We start from the raw sequence: 21632 nt of genomic DNA, 5'->3' as shown, positions 1-21632 counted from the left end.
CTCGCCAGACTCCTCACTGCTGAGAACATGCTTCTTAAATTTCCTTCACAAATCCTTTGTCCCAGAATTTTATCAGTGATGATAGCCTCGTTGCCAAGATCTGGTTATTTCCTAATTCTCCAGATTGATTTTTCTCTTTCAAGGCCAATTATAAAATGATTCCTCAGCTACTACATGAGTGTTAATTTTATACAGCTTTCCTCCTGTACAGCTACTAACACTGGGCCCTTATGGGTCATCTGGTCATTCATTCAGCAAATATTTACTTCTGGTTCCTACTATGTACTGCATTCGGTGCTGAGCACTGTGGGGGAAGATGAAAATCAATGCCATCATGGTTCCTGCCCTCAATTCCCTGCCCAGCTTTCTCCTCTTATGGACTAGACTGGAAGCCTGTTTAGTTTGGACACCACTGCAGTGATGTGGTAGCTTTTGGAGATGAAGCTTGGGCTGGCTACTGGCCTTTGAATACTTGGGAACAATGGTTGAGCCATGCATCAATCCTGCCTTTTCAAGGCCAAGTCTTCCATCTTGTCTCCTCTGCTTTTTTTCCAGCTTCTCCAAGGGATTCCTTCTCAAAGGCAGAGGATTCTAACACAAGTCACACCAATGGTTTGGACTCAACTAGTAACCCATCATACTTCACATTTGGGGAGGGAGAGGCTTTCATTAGATGTTCCCATTCCATAGTTGTGTTCTTGCTGTTCCAAAATAAAATGCTGTCAAATGTCAAACAGTGCTTTTCCACTATGCTACCTCAGTGCATCTTTCTCACAAATTAAGGAGTAGGGTTTGTGAATTTCCCACCTTGCATCTCCTTACTCACTCACACTCAGTCACTCATCCAAAGCAGGCCATTGCTCTTATCAGACGAGACCCTCAAAACACAAATCAAGAGACTGGAGATCAAGAGTCAAAACACAGCTTGCTTTATTCTTAAGATGCAGGTGGTGTTGGAGGATGTCTACAGAGGATGGGGTAGCCTGCATGCTACCAATCATAGAGCCTCATAATTGAAAGGGACCTCAGAGGGCATCTGGTCTGGCATTCCCCCGACTGCAGGTGGTCATCCAGACTCTGCTTTAACGACCAAATGATTCTGCCCGGTCCATTGTTGGGCTACTAGTTGGTAGGAAGCCCTTGCTGATATTCAACTGAAATCTGCCTTCCTATAACTTTCACCCACTAGTCCTACTTGGGCCCTCTTCCATCTTTCAGCCCTTCCATTATATAAAGACTGATCACATCTACTTCCTTCCTCCCCTTGACCAAGTCTCCTCCAGGTTAACCATCCCCAGTTCCTTCAGCTGGTTACCAAATGACACGATGCTGAATCCTCTTACCACCCTGCTCACCCTTTCTCTGAACACTTTCCAACTTGTCAATGTCCCTCCTAAACAGTGGTGTCCAGAAGTGAACACAACACTATAGATGGGTCTGACTAGGAAGGAGCACAGCGGGGTCATCACTTCCCTAGTCCTAGACATTGGCTGGTGGAGAAAGAAGTGTCCCAGACTGGTGAGACAGCAACCATATTACACACGGGACCTTCTTCCAGGCCACCTGTGATGCCCCCCACCCTATCCTGGGCCCCATACTTCACCATTCCCCCTCTCCCGCTTCCCTCCCCCTCCCCAGACCCTTCCCTCCCTCCCTACCCTCCCAACCTTCTTCCCGGACAGACATCACTCTTAGCTCCTGGCTATTCACCTTAAGGAGCTGCTGGCCCCTGGGCAGGTTCACAAAACATAAAAACAAATATTGGCAAGCACAGAAAAGGATAAAGACCACAAAATCAGGGTTGCTTTTGTCCATGAATGAGGCTCCCAGAGGGCCCCCAGTAGACACAGCACAGTGGACAGTGAGCTGAGGGAGGCATTACCATCCACGGGGACTTTTGTGCTCGAAATCCAAGGTAAGGGAATGCTTTGTGCTTGGCAAAGTCTTCCTCCCTCCCCAACCTTTTCATTTAGTTTCCCTGTCTCCTTACACCCCAGCTTGGTGGGGGGGGGGCAGTGTGCGTGTGTATATGTGTGTTTCTCTCTTATACACACACACACACACACACACACACATCAGGCCTGACACCTTAATGTTGACCTTGGGTATGCAGATAGCGTGGGTTTCTCACACACACACACACACACACACACACACACACACACACAATATACACACACACTCATATCGCACCCTAGTCTCCAAGGAAAAGGGATTGTGAAGCAGGAGATTCATTCGGCTGTGTGTGCCATGGAGGGAGACCACTGTGTACCTCAGTGAAGGGCCTCGCTGGGAGCTTCACACAGTGGTGACGGAGAGGAGAGGATTATAGACTCTCTTCCCGTCGGCCGAGCGGGTTCCATGGGCCAGCATCTCTTGTATGGTAATCCAGTTGTCCAGGATCTTCTTGTTCCTCTTCTTCATGGTTTTGCGGTGGCTCAGCGCAATGATGTTGAGCTCAGGCTTGCTCTCGCTGTTCTGCTGCTCCTTCAGGCATTCCAGCCGGCTCTGCATCATGAACTCCCGTCGCTTCCGCTGCTCTCGTGCCCGGATCAAGTGTTGCTTTCGTTCTTCCTTGCTCCAGTACCGTCCCATCTTCATCTCACTCACGGCATCGTCATCTGTGGTCATGCCACTCCGTTCCTCACGGATCTTTAGGGCCCGAGCCTTCAGGAGCCGGTCACGCACTGGTCGTTTGGCTACATACCGCGTTCCATCGCTTCGCACCTTCACCTTCCACTCCATGCGTGGGGCTTCTGCCCCTCCAACTTTGGGGCTGGCCAGGGAGTCCTTGCACATGCTAGCCAGGCTCAGGGGGGTGTGGCTCAGTTCCTCTAGGCCCCGGGCCTGTGATAGCTGCACACAGCTGTGGTAGCGCTCACTTGCCTGGCCCTGCACACGGTGGCGCCTAGAGAGGTACGGACTGCCTTCTGCTCCCACCTGCTCCAATGTCCCTCCAGCCTTAGGGCTTCGGCGGAGCCGATCCTCAGCATGTTGCCTCTGGCAAACCTCACCATCCCGGGAGAGGGAGCGGAACTTGGCCGGGCTCCCATCTTGGGGGACAGCCTTGTGGGGGCCACATGTGGTCTGGTTGAGGTTTGAGTTCCCCGGGGTAGCCTTGAAGATGGTGTCAGTGACCCGCCTCAAGGGGCTCTCCAGCAGGGGCTCCATGAGCAAGGGGGTGCTGCGACAGCTTTCGCCTGTGTTGTAGGCACTGGTGCTGTCTTTGTCAGACTTCTCTGGCAGCTCAGTGATGTCCGACAATTCATGCTTCTTCGGCTCGCTGGCCCCGAAGTCATAGAGACTCTCCTCCTCCAGCAGCCAGGCCTTCATGCAACGCTCACGGAGCTGCTGCATCTTCTGGGCTCGAAGTATGTTCCTACACTTGAACTCCAGGTGCCTCAGCTCCTCCTCAAGCATGGCCATCTCATGGCCAAGGCTCTCATTGCGGTTGACGTCCAGAGAGCTGTTGCCCCCTCCTGCCCTGGGGAAGAAGAGCCCCAGCTGGTTGCCATTCTCTAGGTGACATTTGATTTCCAGCAGCTCTCGATAACGCTCATACTCCTCATCCGTGAGACCTGGGACGTCCCCACCACCTAGCCCAGCTCCCTCTGCCAGGAGGGAGTCCATGCTGAAGTGGAAGTCCCGGCTCTGCAGGGCATCGCCTTGGAGGCCAAATTTCCGTAGACTCCCAGGAGTGTTTGTGGTGCTTGGGGCCTCATCTCCCAGTAGGTCATGTTCTGAGCTCTCTTCATTTCGGGTGCTTTCGTCAGTCCGGCCCACACCACTGTCCAGCTCTTGGCTATTGTTCAGACCTGGGCCGGCGCTGGATGCTCCCTTTCCATCTTCATTTTCAAGCTGGGGACAGAGAGCCAAGTTTGGGGTTCAAGTAGGCCTAGACACAACATAGCTCTGGGGGCTAAGATGGGGTACCAAGTGGTATTTGGGCTAAGGCATTATGGGCAACGCTTCCCTCTTCCTCTCCTATTCCTCAGTTCCTTCACTGCACCTCTCCCACTCTGCCCTTCCTTCATTCAGGGTATATTCTTCCCTAAGGCTGACAATAGCAACAATACTTTAACCCTCCCTGTTCTCACCTGATGGGCAGAAGGGGATTTCAGCTTCTGGACTGGTAGCTCCCCCTCATTCTCAGAGCCAAAGTCATCTAAGAAGTCCTCACGGTCACTGTCCTTCCACCGCTTGGTCAGCTAGAGAGAAAAGCAAGGGCCCCTGGCATTACCCAACAGCTCCTGGCTAAGAAAGAGGTGGCCCTGCCAGAGCCCCTTTGCTGTTCATGCAGCATTTTCTCAGAGGGCTTGTCACCACATGAAGGTTGAATGGTACTTTTAAGGGGAGAAGCCCCAGTCTGCCATTGCTGTATTTGATTCTCCTTCCCTACCACCCCCCACCCCAATCCTGCTGGGCATGTTTACCTCAGTCTCAGGCCGAGCCACAAGCAGTGAAATGTTGGTATTCTCCTCCTGGGTCAAGATTGCTACTGCCTCCTCCCGATTCTGGACGTCCATGCCATTTATCTAATAAATAATATTATAATAATTATAACACATATGATAATATTCAAGCTACTATCAAAGATGTCACAGGACAGTTCACATGCAGTTGCCAAATGAGGGATGCTCCAAGGAGGGAGAGAGCCCTGGGGGCTAGGGCAGGCAGAGAAGGCTTCATGGGGGCAGCGATCTGAGCTGTACCTTAAAGGATGGGTAGGATATGGAGAGAGGAGGGCAGAGCATCCCAGACAGGGGAAGCATAGCCTAACCTTTGCTTGGAAGTTGGAAGAACCTGGGTGTGTTCAGGAGATGGTGGGATGAATACTTTGACTAACATAGACATATAAGAAAAATCTAAAACATAGATTGGGAACCAGGCTGCAGAAGACCCTCTCCAGATTCATGGGATAAAAACCCAGGGCCACAGGGTCAGAATGGAATGAGCTAGATACAGCTGGTCATTTCCAGGCCCAGATGGAACTGCAAGTACAAGGTTAAGGTGTTCGCATCTCTTCTTGTACTAATAGGGACCACTGACTGATCAGTGCGGGGTCAGATATAGTAGAGAATGAACTCACAAAGTCTTAGAAAGGCTACATGAGATCTCGGCCCTTTTCACCCTGCTCATATTCCACAGGACATGAAAGCAGCAGCTCGGAAGGCAGTAGGGGGAACTGGGGTAGGACAGCTGAATTGATACCCTTGGGCAGCCATTCTCCCCAGTTCTTAGGAAGGACTCTGGTCAGGATGGGTAGAAGCAGTTATCCCTATCTACTAACCCTGACTCACTTCAGCTCAAAGAACCAAGCACTCCTAGCACAGAGAGCCCTGGACAGAAACCCCACCCTAGAGGATTGGCATATCATCTGGGTTCCTTCTCATGGCTGGCTTCCCTCTTCCCCTTATCTGGCAGAGGAGGGGCAGGCCAGGTGAGAGGGAAGCATGTTGTTGTACCCCACCCCCTTATTTTCACTCAATGCTCACCTGGATGATGCGGTCCCCTTCTCGGATCCGGCCATCTTTGGCTGCAATGCTGTTGGGATTTACCTATAGGAGTCGTGCAAAGTGGTAATAGTGCTAGATACCCCCAGGGAATGAGACAATGCATCAGACCCACTCTGCAGAAAAAGGGGACAGAGCAGCCCTTGGGACCCTTCAAGGAGGCCCTTCCTACCCCTCTGTGGGTGGTCTCTGGCTAGCCCCTGGCCTTGTTTGTTAACAAGGAGCAGGGGAAGGCATGGCCCTCAGAGATCGTTCCTAGACTGTGACATGACTGGATATGTGTTTTTCCATTTGCAGGGTAAGAAGAGGATGGGGCCTTTCTTTTTCTTTCTTTTTCTTTTTTAAGATGGTACCTTTCAAACATACAGATGCCCCCTCTGCCCCTGCTTCATCATTCATGACCATTCCAACTGGTACCTACAGACCATCTAACAGAGGCAGCTGCCCCAAGAGGGGAACTTTATTTTCTCCTTCACAACTGGCCCATGGCTTGTGAATTGTAGAGCCTTCCTTATCTGGGCACATCTTGTGCTGAGATGGAGGGTAGAGGGCAGTATGGCTCAGTGGCTTCGGCCATTTACTCCCTGTGTGACCTTGGACAAGTCCCTTCCCCTCAGGCCTCAGTTTCTTCCTCTGTAAAGTGAGAGGGTTGAGCTAAGTGGCATCTAAGGTCCCTTCCAACTCTTAATGAAGATTCCCATAATTCAGAGCAAAGAGATCAGCCCTTTTTAGCACTAAAAGTATGCACAATAGCAGAGATGTGATGACAGGAGAAGCAAGGGAGAAAGTGGAAGCCCCGGGTCAATTCCTGTCCATTTCCCTCAAAAGCTTCAATCAGAGGGAATGTTCGTAGGGGGTGGCTTAGACCCGACAACTCTGAAGGTCCCTTGCAGCCTCAGAAATTCTTCAGCTTCCTCAGAGATGCACACAACTTCGGACTAGTGAGAAGAGTCCTGGAAAGCATCTTGTCCAAAGTCCTCCTTAAAAGGAGGAGAGTGAAGCCCAGAGAGAAAGGACCTGTTCAGAGTGGCAGTGTCCAGGGGACAGGGGAGAAACCGAGTCTGATGGACCAGGGTGGAAGCCCCCCTCCCCACATACAGATCAGGTCCTACCTCTCCAACGTAGATCCCCAGATCCTCTTCGTCGTCTGTTCGGTAGCAAACCATCAAGCCCAGCTTGTCCCGGTGGCTGGCTTTATACAACTCCACCTCCTGCCATGCAGGGGGAGCGGGGAATGGAGAACAGAAACCCCAGGGGATGCATGAGTGATGCAGCCTGATGCCTGGGGGCAGGACAGTGCTACTGCCAAGCTAGGACATCCAAAACCAACCCCTCTACCCAGGGAACACCTCACCTCTTCTCTCTCATCACCTACACTGGAGCTAGGTAGAGTGTCTCTTTGTCTCTCAGGTTTGAGATCTGTTCTCACTTCCCCTCCAAAAGTGTGATTTGTTTAACAAAAGCCCCCTACTTGGAAACCCCAGGAGACACACAAGGTAACATACAAGACACCAGACACACAGGAAGACAGAGACTCACCTACACAGAGCAAACACGGGAACCAAACCCACACCCTCCTCCATGCCCAACATTGGCTATGGCCACAAGTGACAGGATGAACATGATGAAAGCCCCAAACTGACCCGGGGGCATGCCCATGATCCACTTCTTTGTACCTTCTGTCTCCCAGGAAGAGACCAAACCTCTTGTTACTCCCCAAACAGAGGATAATTCGAAAGGTACCACCCCAAGCATGACCACTGAGAATGGCTGCTATCCACCTAGCAGCCTCTCACCTGTCTCCCTCAAGCTCACCTCATACTCCAGCTCATCCACACGGTCTGCCTCCTGCTGGCTGCCCTCCATGAACTCCGCTGGGTCATAATACTCATGGCCGATGGGGGGGCTGCCCAGGAGAAGGTGGGAGGGGTCAGGACAACCAACCATCCATCTTTCTCCCCCCACTACTCTCCCCACCTCCCACCAACTCCAGGGTCTGCTATATCTATCTCCCTACGAGTGACCCAGGGACCTGGAGTATAGATGGACTGCGCTAGACAGTTGCCCTAGGCTCCAATGAACCCTGAGGTGCCCTCAAGTGTGAGCTTGTTGAATTCTATTCCTTCAGAGACAACTCATTCATGCAGAGGCCAGAACTGCTTTACAGATCATCTAAGGGTCCAGCCCAGAAGATGACTACTCTGGCCACTCTGACCAAAGCTGTCACCACTAGTGCCATCATTAATGCCTCATCACCACCTCCACCCATCAACTGGGACCATTCCATGCAGTGCCCCAGGAGTTAACCAGGCCCAAACAGATTCTCCAGGAACACAGCTGGGATGATGATGTGCCCTCAGGCATTGCTTTCCAATTCCCCAGGAAAGGATTTAGCACCAAGGTCAGCAGTAGCCCTTCCTCCCTATCTCCTACCTCGGAATGAGGAAAGGGGGTCCTGGTAGCAAGCAGCTCCCCTGCAATCTGGCTGGAAGATTAGTGGCATCAGTGCCCGAACACACACACTATCAATCACCCCTGACTGGAAGAAGGCCTCTTTTTTTTCCAAGGGGTAAAGCAGAGAAATGAAAGAAAGGAAGCAGGCAAGAGATGGGAAGAGATCCAGAGAGATGAAGGAAATAAGAGAGAGGAAGAAGGCAAGAGAATTCAAAGACATGAAGCAGGAGGATATGGGGAAAAAGAGAAAGAATGAAAGACCAACTCATTCCCTCCCCACCACATCGATTAGCAAGGAATAATCTCCAGCCAGTTCCATTCCAGCAGAGGGGGGCTTGCCTCCCTTGAGCCCTGGGAGGAGATGAAGGGAGGAAGGCCTCAGTTATAGCTTCCTAATCCCATCACTGGATGGTGAGAAGCCTGAGACAAGTGCCCCTGAGGCTTGATCCTGAATCCAACATAGACCTCCTGGGAGGCAGCCCCAGGACTGCAACCTGTCCAGCCCCTTCCCAGAGGAAGGTTTCCACAAGGAAGGAAAGCAGCCAATCCTGAGGGTACAAGAGGATCAGAAAAGCCCAGGTCAGGCTTGAATGTGGCCTTTGGCAAATGGACCCAGATGCCCCCAAGTGCTGTGATCTCTCTAGAGGCAGGGCCCAGAGCCCTCCCGGGGGCAACTCCCAGCTCAGAAAGGACATACGGCTCCAGGATGACCATAGGCGGAGTGGGAGGGCGCAGCTTGCCCAGCGCCATGACATGCTCGAAGGTGATGTCAGTCTGAGTCCCACTGTCCACCAGCTGCAGGTCGCTGCAGGAGCCATCCCCCCGGAGCCGGGGGCTTCGTCTTAGCACCTGGATCACCAGGGGCTCCTTGGAGGAGCGCAGTGCTTCTAGGGTTTGCTCCTTTCCATTCACCTGTGGGCAGAGACATGCCCACATCAGCACCCCGAGGCCATCTCCCCATGGAAAGGGGAAGAGAGGGGACCCAGCCTGTCAGGACTCGGGCATATTGCCTGAGCTCACCAACCAGCAGCCCCAAACTGATCTAGAGAAGGGGCATCCATCCTTCATCCTGTAACTTTCATTCCCATTCCCATTTCTACCATCCTGCTCCTTATTGTCAACTAGAATATGCAAAACCACCTCAGGCAAGAGCAGAGGAGAGACCCATGTGGGCCTGGTGTCTGAGGGACAGGGGCAACATGAGACCTCTCTCCATGCCAACAGGCCTTTTTCCAGCAGATCTCAGAGCTTCCTTGACCTTCCTCACCTTTAGCCAGCATCAAGGTGTTTTAGGAAGGCCCAGACCTGTGTCATCTGGAATCTGTAAAATGCTTTAGAATCCTTTGGCAAGAGTCTAACAGTATCATCAGCACCCCAAATATATTAGGTACAATACCAAGGTAATGGGGGGTGGGGCAGGGGGCTGATAAGTGTGAGCCCCAAATATTCATGAAGCTTCTACTAGGTCCCCCATCTCTGCATAGCAATGTGGAGGGGAAGGAATACAGAAAAACGTAAACGAGTCCCTGACCTCGGAAAGCTTCTAATATAACTGGGCAAGAAAACATATCCACGTGGCAAGATAGTTAACAGTACAAGGTAGTCTATGATAAATAAATGTTGAAGGAGGTGAGGGGACCTTGTGCTAGATCTTGAAGAACAGTTAGAAATGAAACAATCTCCCCCTTCTGGTAGAGAAGAGAATGCATTCTGGGGGATGAAGTATTGTGACAAAAACTAAGTCCCAGAGATAGGAATAAGCTTGAGGGTGGGGGTGTGGAGAGGAGACCAACCTGCCCAGAGCAGGGGTGGGGGTGGGGCACACAGAAGAACAGTAAGAGAAGAGGTCAGGTTGGGAAGATCCACCATTTCTAGTCTCCAGATACAACTCCATCTTCCAGACCAACTGAGCCCAAGCCAATATCCTGCCAGATCTCTCTGTCTCTGTACCTTCTTGGCCATACTTTCAATTGGTTCCTTTCCCCTCCTAAGACTCACTGTCTCCAACTCCTCTTGGCTCTCCTGCCCAGCCCCCTCCTAACCTAAATTAGCTGCCTGAATGTCTCTTCCAGTGTCTGAGAGAGACCGTAAGAATCCTGGGAAACTGAATACTACCTAACACCTCCATCCTAATCACTGACTGCTCTTTGGTGCAACAAGTCCCACCTTTTGTAAGGGTTTGCTGTACTGAGGGGTAATTCATCCAATTACCACGTGGCTACAATGCATTATTTTGTGGAAACAGGAATTTTTCATGATTTTTTCATTCAAGTTTATAATCAGGATCACCAATTTCCAGCTGGCAGGTCCAAAGAGGCCAAAGAGTCCAATCACTGAGATCTCCTATTTAAGAAGAGAAGGTGATCTGCTCACAATCACGTAGGTAGTAAGCAACAGGGGTGGGATTTGAACCCAGGGCCTCCGCCTCCAAAGCCAATGTTCTCTCCCCTGAGCCACACTACCTCCACTGGGGGAATATGACATATATACAAATAAGTCTAAGATAGAATGTGAGGGGGCAAAGGCAAGAAGCAGACAAAGTAATCTAGAAAACCCAGGGAAGGAGAAATATGGCAAACTGTTGTCTCTAAATAGGTCTACATGGCTAATGCCAGCACCTAACCATCATTTTAGACAAGAGCTTACCATGTATTATCTTTGATGGGCCCACACCAGCACAAGCACTACCTCCCCTGTCCTTCGTGTGGCCGTTTCCAGGCTTCGAGGGCACAAGTGGAAGTACTTCCTGGCCTCTGACTAGCGTGAGGTGTAGCTAGAACTAACTCAGAGCCTTCTGTTTGGGGCAAGTGTCATGGCAAGAGAAAAAGCATCCTTTGTTCTTGGCATGACTAGCCGGGGGACCATGAGCAAATGAGATGGCATTCTGCCTCTCACCATATTTCCAAGTCCTTCACGTTCTCACGGCAATGCTTCCTTATTTGGAAGCTGCCGGCAAATATGGAAGTGGAAGGTCTTTACCCTTCTCTTCTCCGGGCCTACAGCCTTCACTGCTGTGGCAGCACAGACCTGTGCTGTGACTCACTGTGTACTAAGACTGGCTGCCTGCTGTATTCCCAGTGGGGGAGAGCTGGAACAAAAGGCCAGGAGGGGACAGTAGTGCTGGAATCCAAGGGGTTGCTTAAGTGGATTCAGGCTGCAAGGTCAGGAATGGATCAGTAAACAAGGCCTCCTGTCAGAGGAGTCAAATACTGGCTGCCTCAACCCACTTCCCGAAGCCTTCCAGCTTGTCTTCCCCTGTGTTAATAGGCTGAGGGGGTCCAATGTGGCCCTTCCTTACTCAGCTGCAGAACACATAGTGAGGCATGTTGTCTTCACTGGCCAGACTTCTGCCCTGTACAACTGCCAGTAACATTATTTGGGGGCACTTGGTAGTGTCTCTATAAAACAACAACTAAAATCTTCCATTATTTTCCTTTACCTCACTAAACTTTTTTGGTTATTGGGGTATTGGGAACTCAGTTCTTAGCAAAGAACTAAGGCAAAGGGATACAAGAAAATAGATATCATGTCCTCTAACTGACAAGAATCTGTTTCAGGGAGTGTCTCACGAGCATCTCCAACCATTTCCAAGAAGTTAGATGAAAAAGAGGTCATGTGTCTATGGGTACAGTGTTGTGTTTTCACAAAAAGCAGCATATGATGGTGTATAAAGCATGCACACAGCATGAACAAGAATCTACTATTTGGTGAGATGTGCTCACACCTGTGGTGTACATGTATGTAAAGAACAGGGGTGTGTCCATGTTCACTGTTATGACTATGAATCTAAGGGATCATTGGGAAGTCACGTGTGTGTGCGTGTGTGTGTGCGCGTGCGTGTGTGTATGTATGTGCGCCTCTCCCTGAGGGGTACGCGCTCACATTTCCCACACTTTCACCATTGGGACCTGTGGGCAGGGATCCTGGGTGACATCGGGAGGCTCTGCCACTGTCTTTTCTCTGTATGGCTGCACAGCAGCTGGGTTGCTATGGAAACTGAGCCCAGGCTGTGGAAAGGGAGCATGGGCTGGTTACTGAAGGGGCGCCATGTCAGGATGTCAGAGAGGAGGGGGATGGGATGGAGAGCTGCTGCTGTGTAGGGGCTGTGAGGATGTGGGTACGAAGACTCAGAGCCTGACATGGAGATCCAAGCTGGCTCCTGAGACAAGTGACCCGGAGCTGGATGCACTTCCTGGCTCATGTACCTCCCAATCACTGGGCTGGCACAGGGTTTGGGGGGGGTGGGACAGACAGACATGAGATTTCCATGATTTCTTTCACTCTTTCTGAATGGTTGAACATCTACAACAGCAGCTCTCCTCTTCATTAGTGGGGAGGGGGGGAGTGGGAGAGTACAGGAGCGAGTCCCAAAGTGATGAGGATTGACGATGACACAAGATGATGGGAAGGGATGGGGGATGGGAAGCAGAACAACCCATCCTCTTCTGAAGCTGCCTCCAGTGCTGCCTCCCCTCCCTCCCCCCCCCCCCCGCCCCTTAACATAAAAATCCATTTTAGAGTCTTCCTACAAAGACAAAGAGCCAGACACAGCATGGGGAAGAAGAAGATAAGAGTTATGCAAAAGGATGAACAAAATGAAGCAAAAAAGGGAGAGACACTTTGGGATTAGGAGCAGAGTCAGGGAGGAAAAGAATGAATACCTGGGCAACATGGCTTCTTGGGAATTCGGGATCACTGAATGGAGGTTGGGCAGAGGCAGATTCTGAAGCTGCCTCAGCTAAAAAGCTGGAGGCAAGAGAGAGGCCATAGGGCCAAGGGCTCCTGGCCAGTGCTCTTCTCCTCATCCCTCTCCCTCCAGAAGGAGCACAGAGACCCTGGACACCAGCTATGGACACACATCTAGGTCCATTTGAAAAACGCTGCCTAAGTTTAAGCTTCTCTTTCATCTTCTTTCTGGCCTCCACTGCTCCTCTCCACCAGCCTGGGCTCCTCACTGCCTCCCCCAACACACACACACACACACACACACACATACACATACACATACACACTGTCTTACCTCTAGACCTCTGTTTATCAAGGCTTATTCATTCTCCACCTCCCTCTCTGCATCTCTGAACACCCAACCCTGATGCTGAAATGAACTGGAAAAAGTTGCTGATGCCTGCAGATCCTTCTAGAAGAATATGGTCTGTCATGCAGCTACACATACCCCAAGAAGAACAAGTGCCTATCTAGACCCAGTAGGTTTTCAAAAAGACAACGAGGGACCCACGGATATCCCCTCAAAGAAGGAAATAAGCATTAGCTGTCATAGCCATCAGGTCACCCAGCTCCCCCTCTCTGTACAAGAAAACCAGCCCTCTGTTGAAGGGAAGGCCAATCTGGTTTGAGACTGGCCTTGGCCAACCAGGAAGTGATACAATCACTGAAGCTACAATCGTGAGCAAGCTTGTCTGAAAGGTCTGGGTCTTATCCTTGGTTCCAACCCGCCCCCACTCCATGTCCTCTAGCCACCATGCTTGCAGTAGAATACTCTGGGCCTCCATCCAAGGCAGCACATCTGGTTATTCAGGAACAGGTGGAGAAGGGATGAACGAGAGGGATTGCAAAGGGTCAGGGGATTCTTCCTTCTCTTCTGAATCCATTTTCTCCTGGGCCAAGTTCTTAGAGCCCCCAAGAAAAGATGCCAGTTGATTCCAATCTCTAGATGCTCCCTAACAGAGCACTTAGGAACCTTATCTTCTTTAGCCCTGAGTTTTTCCAGAATCCATATGAAGAAAGTAGGCTGAATCTTTGGGCCAATGTGGCTTTGCTTTCCTCATTCCCTCTGTTGGGCTTATTCTCCCTCATTGTTTCTCTCCCTTGGCATCCTGTCCCACACTCTTTCCATGCTCCCCCCATTTTTATTCCTTCATTCTCTCCCTGACTCTCTCTGTCTGCTTCTTTCTTCCCCTAACCTCTTAGTACACAATGATTCCTCTTCAAATTGAAACACAGGCCTAGGCCTTTTTCTTCACACCTGACCACCTCTCCCTGCCCTCCCATTTCTAGCCCACATATGCTTACATTCACACAAGGCCTAACCAGAATTAACAAGAGACTATTGACAATCACCTGGAAACACATACAGGTGAAATGCAGCACCAACGTTTTATGCAAAAGATATTCAAGCTTGTGATGGCCAATCTCAGTCCTGAAAACCAGCTGACAAACTACATCTTCCTTTTGGCTCTAGCGGTCAGGGACGACAAGAATGGAATGCTATACATGAGGCCACAGCACTGGTTTTGCTTGACTGTTTTTCTTTGTTACAAGGGAGGCTCTATCAGGAAGCAACTGTGGTGTGAGAACAAAAGTATCAATAAAACTTTTTTAAAAAAATTTATTAGAGCCAGCCAGGGAGGCATTTGGAGAGATGAATGTGAACCGGAGATCACCAACACAAAGAAGGAGAGTCAAAAGCAAGCCCGTGAAAGATTGTGTCCAGAAAAACAGAACACAAAATGAGACAAATATAACCATACATCGGGAGAAATCTGGGCATCCATATATGCACATACATTCATGCACAAGCGCTCGCGCGCGCGCGCGCGCGCGCGCGCACGCACACACACACACACACACACACACACACACACAGGGAGGGAGAGCCACATGAAGCAGACCTAGGCTTCGGACAGTTCCTCAATCCTCCCTATGGCAAACCTAGCAAAGCTGGGCTCATCACCTTCTCCCAGCTTGGTGGGTAGCATAGTAGAGGAAAAAAAAATAGTGGACTTGGAGCCAAAAGAATCAGCTTTGTCACGTCCAAGCTGTGCGACCTTGGGCAAGTCACTGAACCTCCCAAGGCCTCAGCTGGAAGATGGGACTAATCGTCACCTCCCTCATAGGGCTCTTGTGAAGATCAATGAGATCACGTATAGAAAGTAAGCTGTAAAGTGCCATATTAATCTGAAATACTATTAGTATGGCTAAGATCCAGATCCACCCTGTAGGGCAAGCTTTGAGGACTCTCCTAGGTGAGCAGAGGTCCAGGGAGCAGGGAGCCTTGAAGACAAACCCGGAACATGAAAGAAAGGCAAGAAATTAGGGTAACAGGTATGGACACCAAGGACCAGAAGAGGCTCTGTACTGATACTGAGGAAGCTAAGGATGCCCAAGAGAAGTACTGGCGCCAATGGGCAGCCTGGTCATCCTGGCTAGGCTGGCTCCTGACTCTCCATTTCCTCCCACTTGGTTTTTCTCTTTTTCTTCTTCATTCCTTTCCCTCAACTCTGTACCCTTTACAGCCTTTCTGGAAGGGGAAGGGAATAAGCATTTCTGTATCAGTGCCTATTATGCACCAGGTACCATGCTAAGTGCTTTTTTTACCAAGAATTTCCTGTTCTCTCTCTCTCTCCATCCATCCATTGGACTTGTTATGGGCTTCTCCCCTAACACAACTTCCAAAATCACATGAAGACACAGGAACAAAAACATAGGTGGTGTTACTACAATCAGAGGGGCAGGGAATTGTTCTGCTGCCAGGGGTCCTAGAAGGGCACTGGTCTCTTTTCTAACTTTGAGGCTTCCTGTAGGCACGGGAAGAGATAAAAGTACAAAAAGCCAGTTCTAGGTTGGTACTTGCTATAAGTTGGGACCATTATACTGTGGATACAAATTTGTTTGTACTGCCAGTTGCATTGTGTGTGCAACTATGAATTGATCCAACCATTCTGGAAAGCCATTTGGAATTATGTGAATGAAGAGATGAAAATGCCCACACCCTTTGACCCAGACACTCTACCCTTTAGTCTTCTCACATCTGCTCCTAACTTTCAATCTCTCCTTATCTATATAACATTCCTTCCTTCTGGTAAGTAGGCTCCTTCCCTACTTACAAACACAGCCAGATCTCCTTCATCTTTAAAAAAGCCTTCACTTGATCCTGCCTTCCTCTCAAGCTATTATCCTATATCTGTCCTCCCTTTCCCAGCCACACTCCTAGAAAAAAACCACCCTTTTCTCACTTCATGCTAACTTCTCAACCTCTTCAGTCAGACAATACTCAACTGAAACTTCTCCCTAAACAGGTACTGATGATTTCTTAAATGACCGCTCCAATGGCCTTTGTAAAAATTCTTACCCTTCTTCACCTCTCTGCTGACCACACTCACTTTTCAATGAATTTTCATTCTATGCTTTCTTCCTGGTTCTCCAGTCTGTCTGGCTATTCAGTCTCCTTTGCTGGATCATCATCCTCGTCCCACTCTCTACTCATGTCTCCCAGGGTGCTGCCCTAAGCCTACTTCTTTCTTATCTCTTTCCACATACTCTCTTCTTGACCTCATCAGCTCCCGTGTGTTCAATGATCACTTCTATGCAGATGACTCCCAGAATTACATATTTAGCCCTAGCCTGTTTCCTGAGTTCTAGTCTTATATCTCCGACTGGGTGTCCAGTAGGCATCGTGTCTAAAACAAAACTGACTATATTCGCCCCCCCAAATCCTCCCTTTTCTAAACTTCCCCATTTCTGTTGGGCACTACCATTCTTTCTATGGGGCAGGCAGGCCAACCTAAATGAAGCAGCAAGATGCCCTGAGGGAGAGAAGAGACAGGAGGCAGCATGTGCCAGGCGAGTAAAACCACAGCCACCTCAACCACCATCTTCCCTCAAACCCTGATGGAGATAGCCCAGGACTCTAAACTTGAGAACCGTGGGAATAGTAGTACCCCCCAGACCACCAGCTCTGCAGGCATCATCCAAAGAAACAACCCCTGTGGAAAAGGGGCCAGCCATTCCCACCAACTGCCAGCCAACTGCCACCTAATGGTGCCAGCCTAATTAATGCATCAAGGCACCCTGAGAGACAAGAGGCAACTTTCACCAAGTGAATCAAACTACCACCACCATCTTGACTACGATCTCCTCCCACATGGGGAGAGCCCAGGGCTCTGAAGGCAAGAGCCTTGAGAATAGCAGTGTGCTCCAGACTGCTGGTCCTGCTTCTAGCTATGGCCCTCCAACCATCATTGAGGAAAAAGATCTGCTTTCCTTGCCAATACCAAAACCAACTGCTGACCAACAGCCACAGACTGGCAAGTAATGACAGTACTCCCTAAGACTACCCATCCTGCTTCTAGCCCAGTGCCCTTAGCCATCAACCTGGGAAGCAACCCTGGAGATGATGCAGCCTCATAACTGCTTCTGCCAGAGATGTAGTCACAGCAAGTAAAGATCCAAAAAGGAAAGTTCTTATCCCCAGAATCTTTAGCAGTGTCAAAGAGCTCAACAGCAGAAACAGGATGATTTTATCATTGGAAATGACATTAAAGAGAAGGCATTACCATTTACTTTGCTGCTTTGCCCCAAGGACAGTGGGACTTTTCCAACTGACTTGGAAAATCAGATGGAAAATGTCTCCCCCATTAGAATGTATCTTACTTTTCTATTTGTATCTCCAGCATTAAGCACAGTGCTTTGCACTCAGTAAGCACTTGATAAATGCTTTTTCTTTCTCTTATCCATTCATTCATTCCAGTCATCCAGATCTGAAACCTCAGACGTGACTCTTCCCTCCCCTTCCTCTTCACATCTATCAGTTGCCAAGTCTTGCTGATTCTATTTGCACACTATCTCATATCCATCCCCTTCTCTCTATTCATCCAGTTACTATTCTAGTTCAGGCTTTTATGACCTTTTGCTTGGATTACTGCAATAGGCTCTTAACTGGTCTCCCTCCCTCTAGTCTCCAATGCAGCTTCCATGTGACTGCCAAACTATAGCACACATCTCACTAAGTTATTCCTCTGTTTTATTTTAGTTTATTTTCAGTCCCAGATTCTCTCCCTCCCTCTGCTCCCCAACCTTTGAGAAGGCAAGAAGTACACAACTCATTACAAATATGAAGTCATATAAAACAAAATTCCCCATTAGCCATGTTTGGGGAAGGGCAGGGGAACAAGAAAAAGAAAGAAAAAAAATATCCTTCAATTTGCCCTGTGAGTTCATCAGTTCTCTATCTGGAGGTGCTTAGCATTTTACATTATGAGTCCTCTGGAGTTGTAGATGACTGTATTGATAAGAGCTATTAAGTCTTTTGCAGTTGATTATCATTACGATTGACTATTGCTACGTAGATTATTCTCCTGGTTCTGCTCACTTCACTTTGTATCAGCTCATAGATGTGTTCTGAGGTGTCTCTGAAACCACCCCTTTTATCAATTCTTACAGCACAACAGTATTCCGATATATTCATATACCATCACTTGTTCAGCCATTCCCCAACTGGTGGGCATTTCTAATTCTTTGCCACCACAAAAAGAGCTGCTATAAATATTTTTGTCCATATGGGTCCTGTCCCTTTTTCTTTGGTCTCTTTGAGGTATAGCTCTACTAGCAGCATTGCTGGGCCAAAGGTTATGTGTGATTTAATAGCTTTGTGGGCATAGTTCCAAATTGTTCTCCAAAATGGTCGGACTATTTCACAGCTCCACCAACAGTGCTTTAGTGCACGTATTTCTCCCACATCCCCTCCAGCATTTGTCATTTCCTTTTCTTAGCCAATCTGATGAGTATAAGGTGGTACTTCAGACTTCTTTTAATTTGCATTTCTCTAATTATTAGTGATTTAGAGCATTTCATCATATGGCTAGTGATTGGATTTCTTCCTCTGAAATTGCTGTTCATATCCCTTGACCATTTATCAACTGGAGAATGACTTTTATTCTTATCAATTTGGCTCTGTCTGCATATATCTGAGAAATGAGACCTTTATCAGAGAAACTTGCTGCAAAGATTTTTTCCCCAAATTTCCTGCTTTTCTTCTAATTTTTAGCGGCATTGGTTTTGCTTGCATAAAAACTCTACTTTTATGTAGTCAAAATTGTCGATTTTACCTCCTGTGACCCTCTCTATCTTCTTGTTTGGTCATTAAATCTTCCCCTATTTATAGATCTGACAGGTAATTTCTTCTACGTCCCACTAATTTGCTTATGATATTACCCTTTTTGTCTAAATCATATACTCATTTTGAGCTTATCTTGGTATGCGGTATGAGATGTTGGTCTATGCCCGGTTTCTGCCAGTTCTTTATTGAACGAAACTGACATAGCCATAAAGAAGCTGCAAAGTGTAGTAGTAGAAATTTCCATTCTGGGAGTTCTCTGCTAATAAAATTCTTCCTATATTCCTATGATGCAGTTCATGGGCAATTATATATCTATCATATGTGCCTCATATATACCTATAGTTGTAAAAATGCAACGTGGCTTTAAAAGTCATTAGCAGCAACATACTGAAAGAGCAAAAAGTGAGGATATTACTCTAAAGTTGGAGGCCTATATGTCTTTCTTCCTCTCTGTGTGTGCGCTTAAAAAATCTCCCTTCATCTTTCTTTCAAGTCTAACCCTGTCAAAATGAGAGATGAGCAAACTGAGCCCCCCAGAGCACAGAACTCTGATTTAAACCCAGATATGCTGGTTTCTAACCCTTGTTCTTTCTCTGTTATGCTGCCTTATGGTTCTTCATTTAGGGACTTGGAGTCAGGAAGACCTGAGATCAAATCTTGCCTCAAACACTTCCTAGGTGTGTGGCCCTGGGAAAGTCACTTTACCTCTCAGCCAGAGATTCATCTGTAAAATGAGGATAACAGTAGCATCTGCCCTGCAGGATTATTTTGAGGATCGAAGGAGATAGTATTTGTAAAACACTTTGCAACCTGAAAGTGCTATATAAATGCTAGCTATCATCATCATTATTATTATTAATTAGTCGAATGGATTTTTTCCATTTCTCTCCCCGCCCCATGCCCCACCCCACCCCATGCACATTTAGCTGCTTTTTAAGTTACATGGTTCTTATTTCCTTTTTCTCCCATGGGTGTGTGGTTGTCAAGAAGAAAAGCCTCCAAACTAATTGTCAGCCTGATATAGTAGAAAGCCTGCTAGCCTTAGAGCCACATTCAAGTCCTGATTCTGACCACAGCTAGGTCATGTCATCCGAATGCCCACAGCAACTCTCTCAGATACTAAGCTACAAATAGCTTAGGGTCTATATCTGTGGAGAGAGTTTCCATACTAGGAGCTTCCTGGAGTGATGAAATCATAGGCCTGAACTCCCCTGCCCCCCACCCTCCGAAGGGCTGAAACTCCGCTTCTTCTAATTCTCCCATTTTCCAGAGTTCCAGGGGTTTGCTTCATCCTTCTCTGCCCTCTGATCCCCCTAGCACATGTGCACTCCTGCCCTTGCCCCCCAACCCCTGCGGTCCCAGCTCCTCCCTCCTCCTCTGTGCCCTGTCAGGAGCGGGATGACCTCAGTCTCTCAGACTGTAAAATAAGATGAACATGTGCCCTCCTCTTCCCCTATCATCCCTAGAGCATCAAGTTCCTCCCTAACTGCAATGATAATTCACATTAAAAGCAGGTATTTAACTACTGGCTTGACCTCTACCCCCCAGGAGACACAAGAAAGAAGAAAAGGACCCACGGTACCAACCTATTTCTAGCAGCTCTTCTTATGGTGGCAAAGAACTGAAAAATAAGGAGTGCCGCCTCTCAACTGGGCAGTGACTGAACAAGAGATGGAATATGAAGGGGTGATGGGATATTGTAATGCCACAAGAAATGATGATGGCAATGGTTCCAGAGAAACCTGGGAAGACTGGTGTAAACTGATGCAAAACAAAGTGTGAAAACCAGAAGAACAATGTATACAATCACATCAACACTGTAAGAACAACTCTGAAGACTTATGAGCTGTACAATTCAAGGACCTCAAACAACTTCAAAAGACTCATGATGGAAAATGCTATCCACATCCAGAGAAAAAAATACAAAGTCTGAATACAGATCAAAGCAGACTATTTGCTTTCTTTTTTGGTTTTATTTTGTTTCTTTCTTTCTCATGGTTCCTCCCATTCATTCTAATTCTTCTATACAACATGACTATTGTGAAAATATGTTTAATAAGAATGTATATGTAGAACCTATATCAGATTGCATGCCATCTTGGGGAGGGAGGAGGAGTGGGAGGGGGAGAAAATTTTAAACTTATGGAAGTGAATGTTGAAAACTAAAAATAAATAAATTAAAATTAAAAAAAAAGACTTATGAGCTGTAATAAGTCCAACGACCAGGCCCAATTCTAGAGGACAAGTGAAGAAGTATGCTACCCATCTCCTGACAGAGAGGGCTCACAGATAGACTTAGGGTGCAAAATCACACTGATTTTCTTGGACATGGCCAATGTGGGAATTCATTTTTCTTGACTATGCATACTCGTTACAAGAGTTTTTTGGTTTTTTTTTTTTAATGGTGGGGCAGGGGAAAGGAAGCGGATTTTTTTTTGTTAATTGAAAAAAAGACTTAATTTTTAAAAAAGAAAGTGGGTGTTTGCAATTGAAAACAAATTATATGGAAAGAATACAACAAAATTGAAACTGTGTAATTACAGTGAGCAAGTATGGTCCCCAAGAAGAGATGACAAAATGCCTTTCATTAGAGAAGTGGGAGACTATGGGTGTGTGATGTAGCATGTAACTGTGGTCTATGTGGGGAAGAATGATGGCTAGAAAATTAGTGTGGTCCATGTGCCAGTTGGTTTTGTAAACTGTGGTTTGGTTTGAGGCTTTTTGTTTTTGTTTTGTTTTAAACCCTTGATACAAGAGAAGAGTCACTGGGCAGACAGGTTCACTGTATATTTGGAAATGAATGTGTTAGA

At 48.0% G+C, this 21632-nt stretch overlaps 1 protein-coding gene across 2 annotated transcripts; it reads right to left on the bottom strand.

The window, feature by feature from the left end:
• Positions 1 to 2298: 2298 nt before the first annotated feature.
• On the bottom strand, positions 2299 to 8732 carry PDZD4 (PDZ domain containing 4). Of its 2 annotated transcripts, none has more exons than XM_036740453.1 (7): positions 8647 to 8732; positions 7329 to 7419; positions 6626 to 6724; positions 5496 to 5558; positions 4434 to 4535; positions 4098 to 4208; positions 2299 to 3858 (listed from the first exon to the last, which is right to left on the bottom strand). In XM_036740453.1, the coding sequence occupies exons 1-7, from the start codon at positions 8715 to 8717 to the stop codon at positions 2299 to 2301; spliced, it is 2097 nt and encodes a 698-aa protein (XP_036596348.1). In that variant the 5' UTR covers positions 8718 to 8732. The 2 variants fall into 2 exon arrangements, with proteins under 2 accessions (XP_036596348.1, XP_036596349.1); XM_036740454.1 differs by having other exon boundaries at positions 8665 to 8732.
• Between the last annotated feature and the right edge of the window lie 12900 nt (positions 8733 to 21632).

Source organism: Trichosurus vulpecula (assembly GCF_011100635.1).
Source record: "Trichosurus vulpecula isolate mTriVul1 chromosome X unlocalized genomic scaffold, mTriVul1.pri SUPER_X_unloc_1, whole genome shotgun sequence".
NCBI classification, from domain to species: Eukaryota; Metazoa; Chordata; class Mammalia; order Diprotodontia; family Phalangeridae; genus Trichosurus; species Trichosurus vulpecula.
The sequence above is the reverse complement of the archived record's forward strand: the minus strand, read 5'-3'. Positions and strand labels throughout refer to the sequence as shown.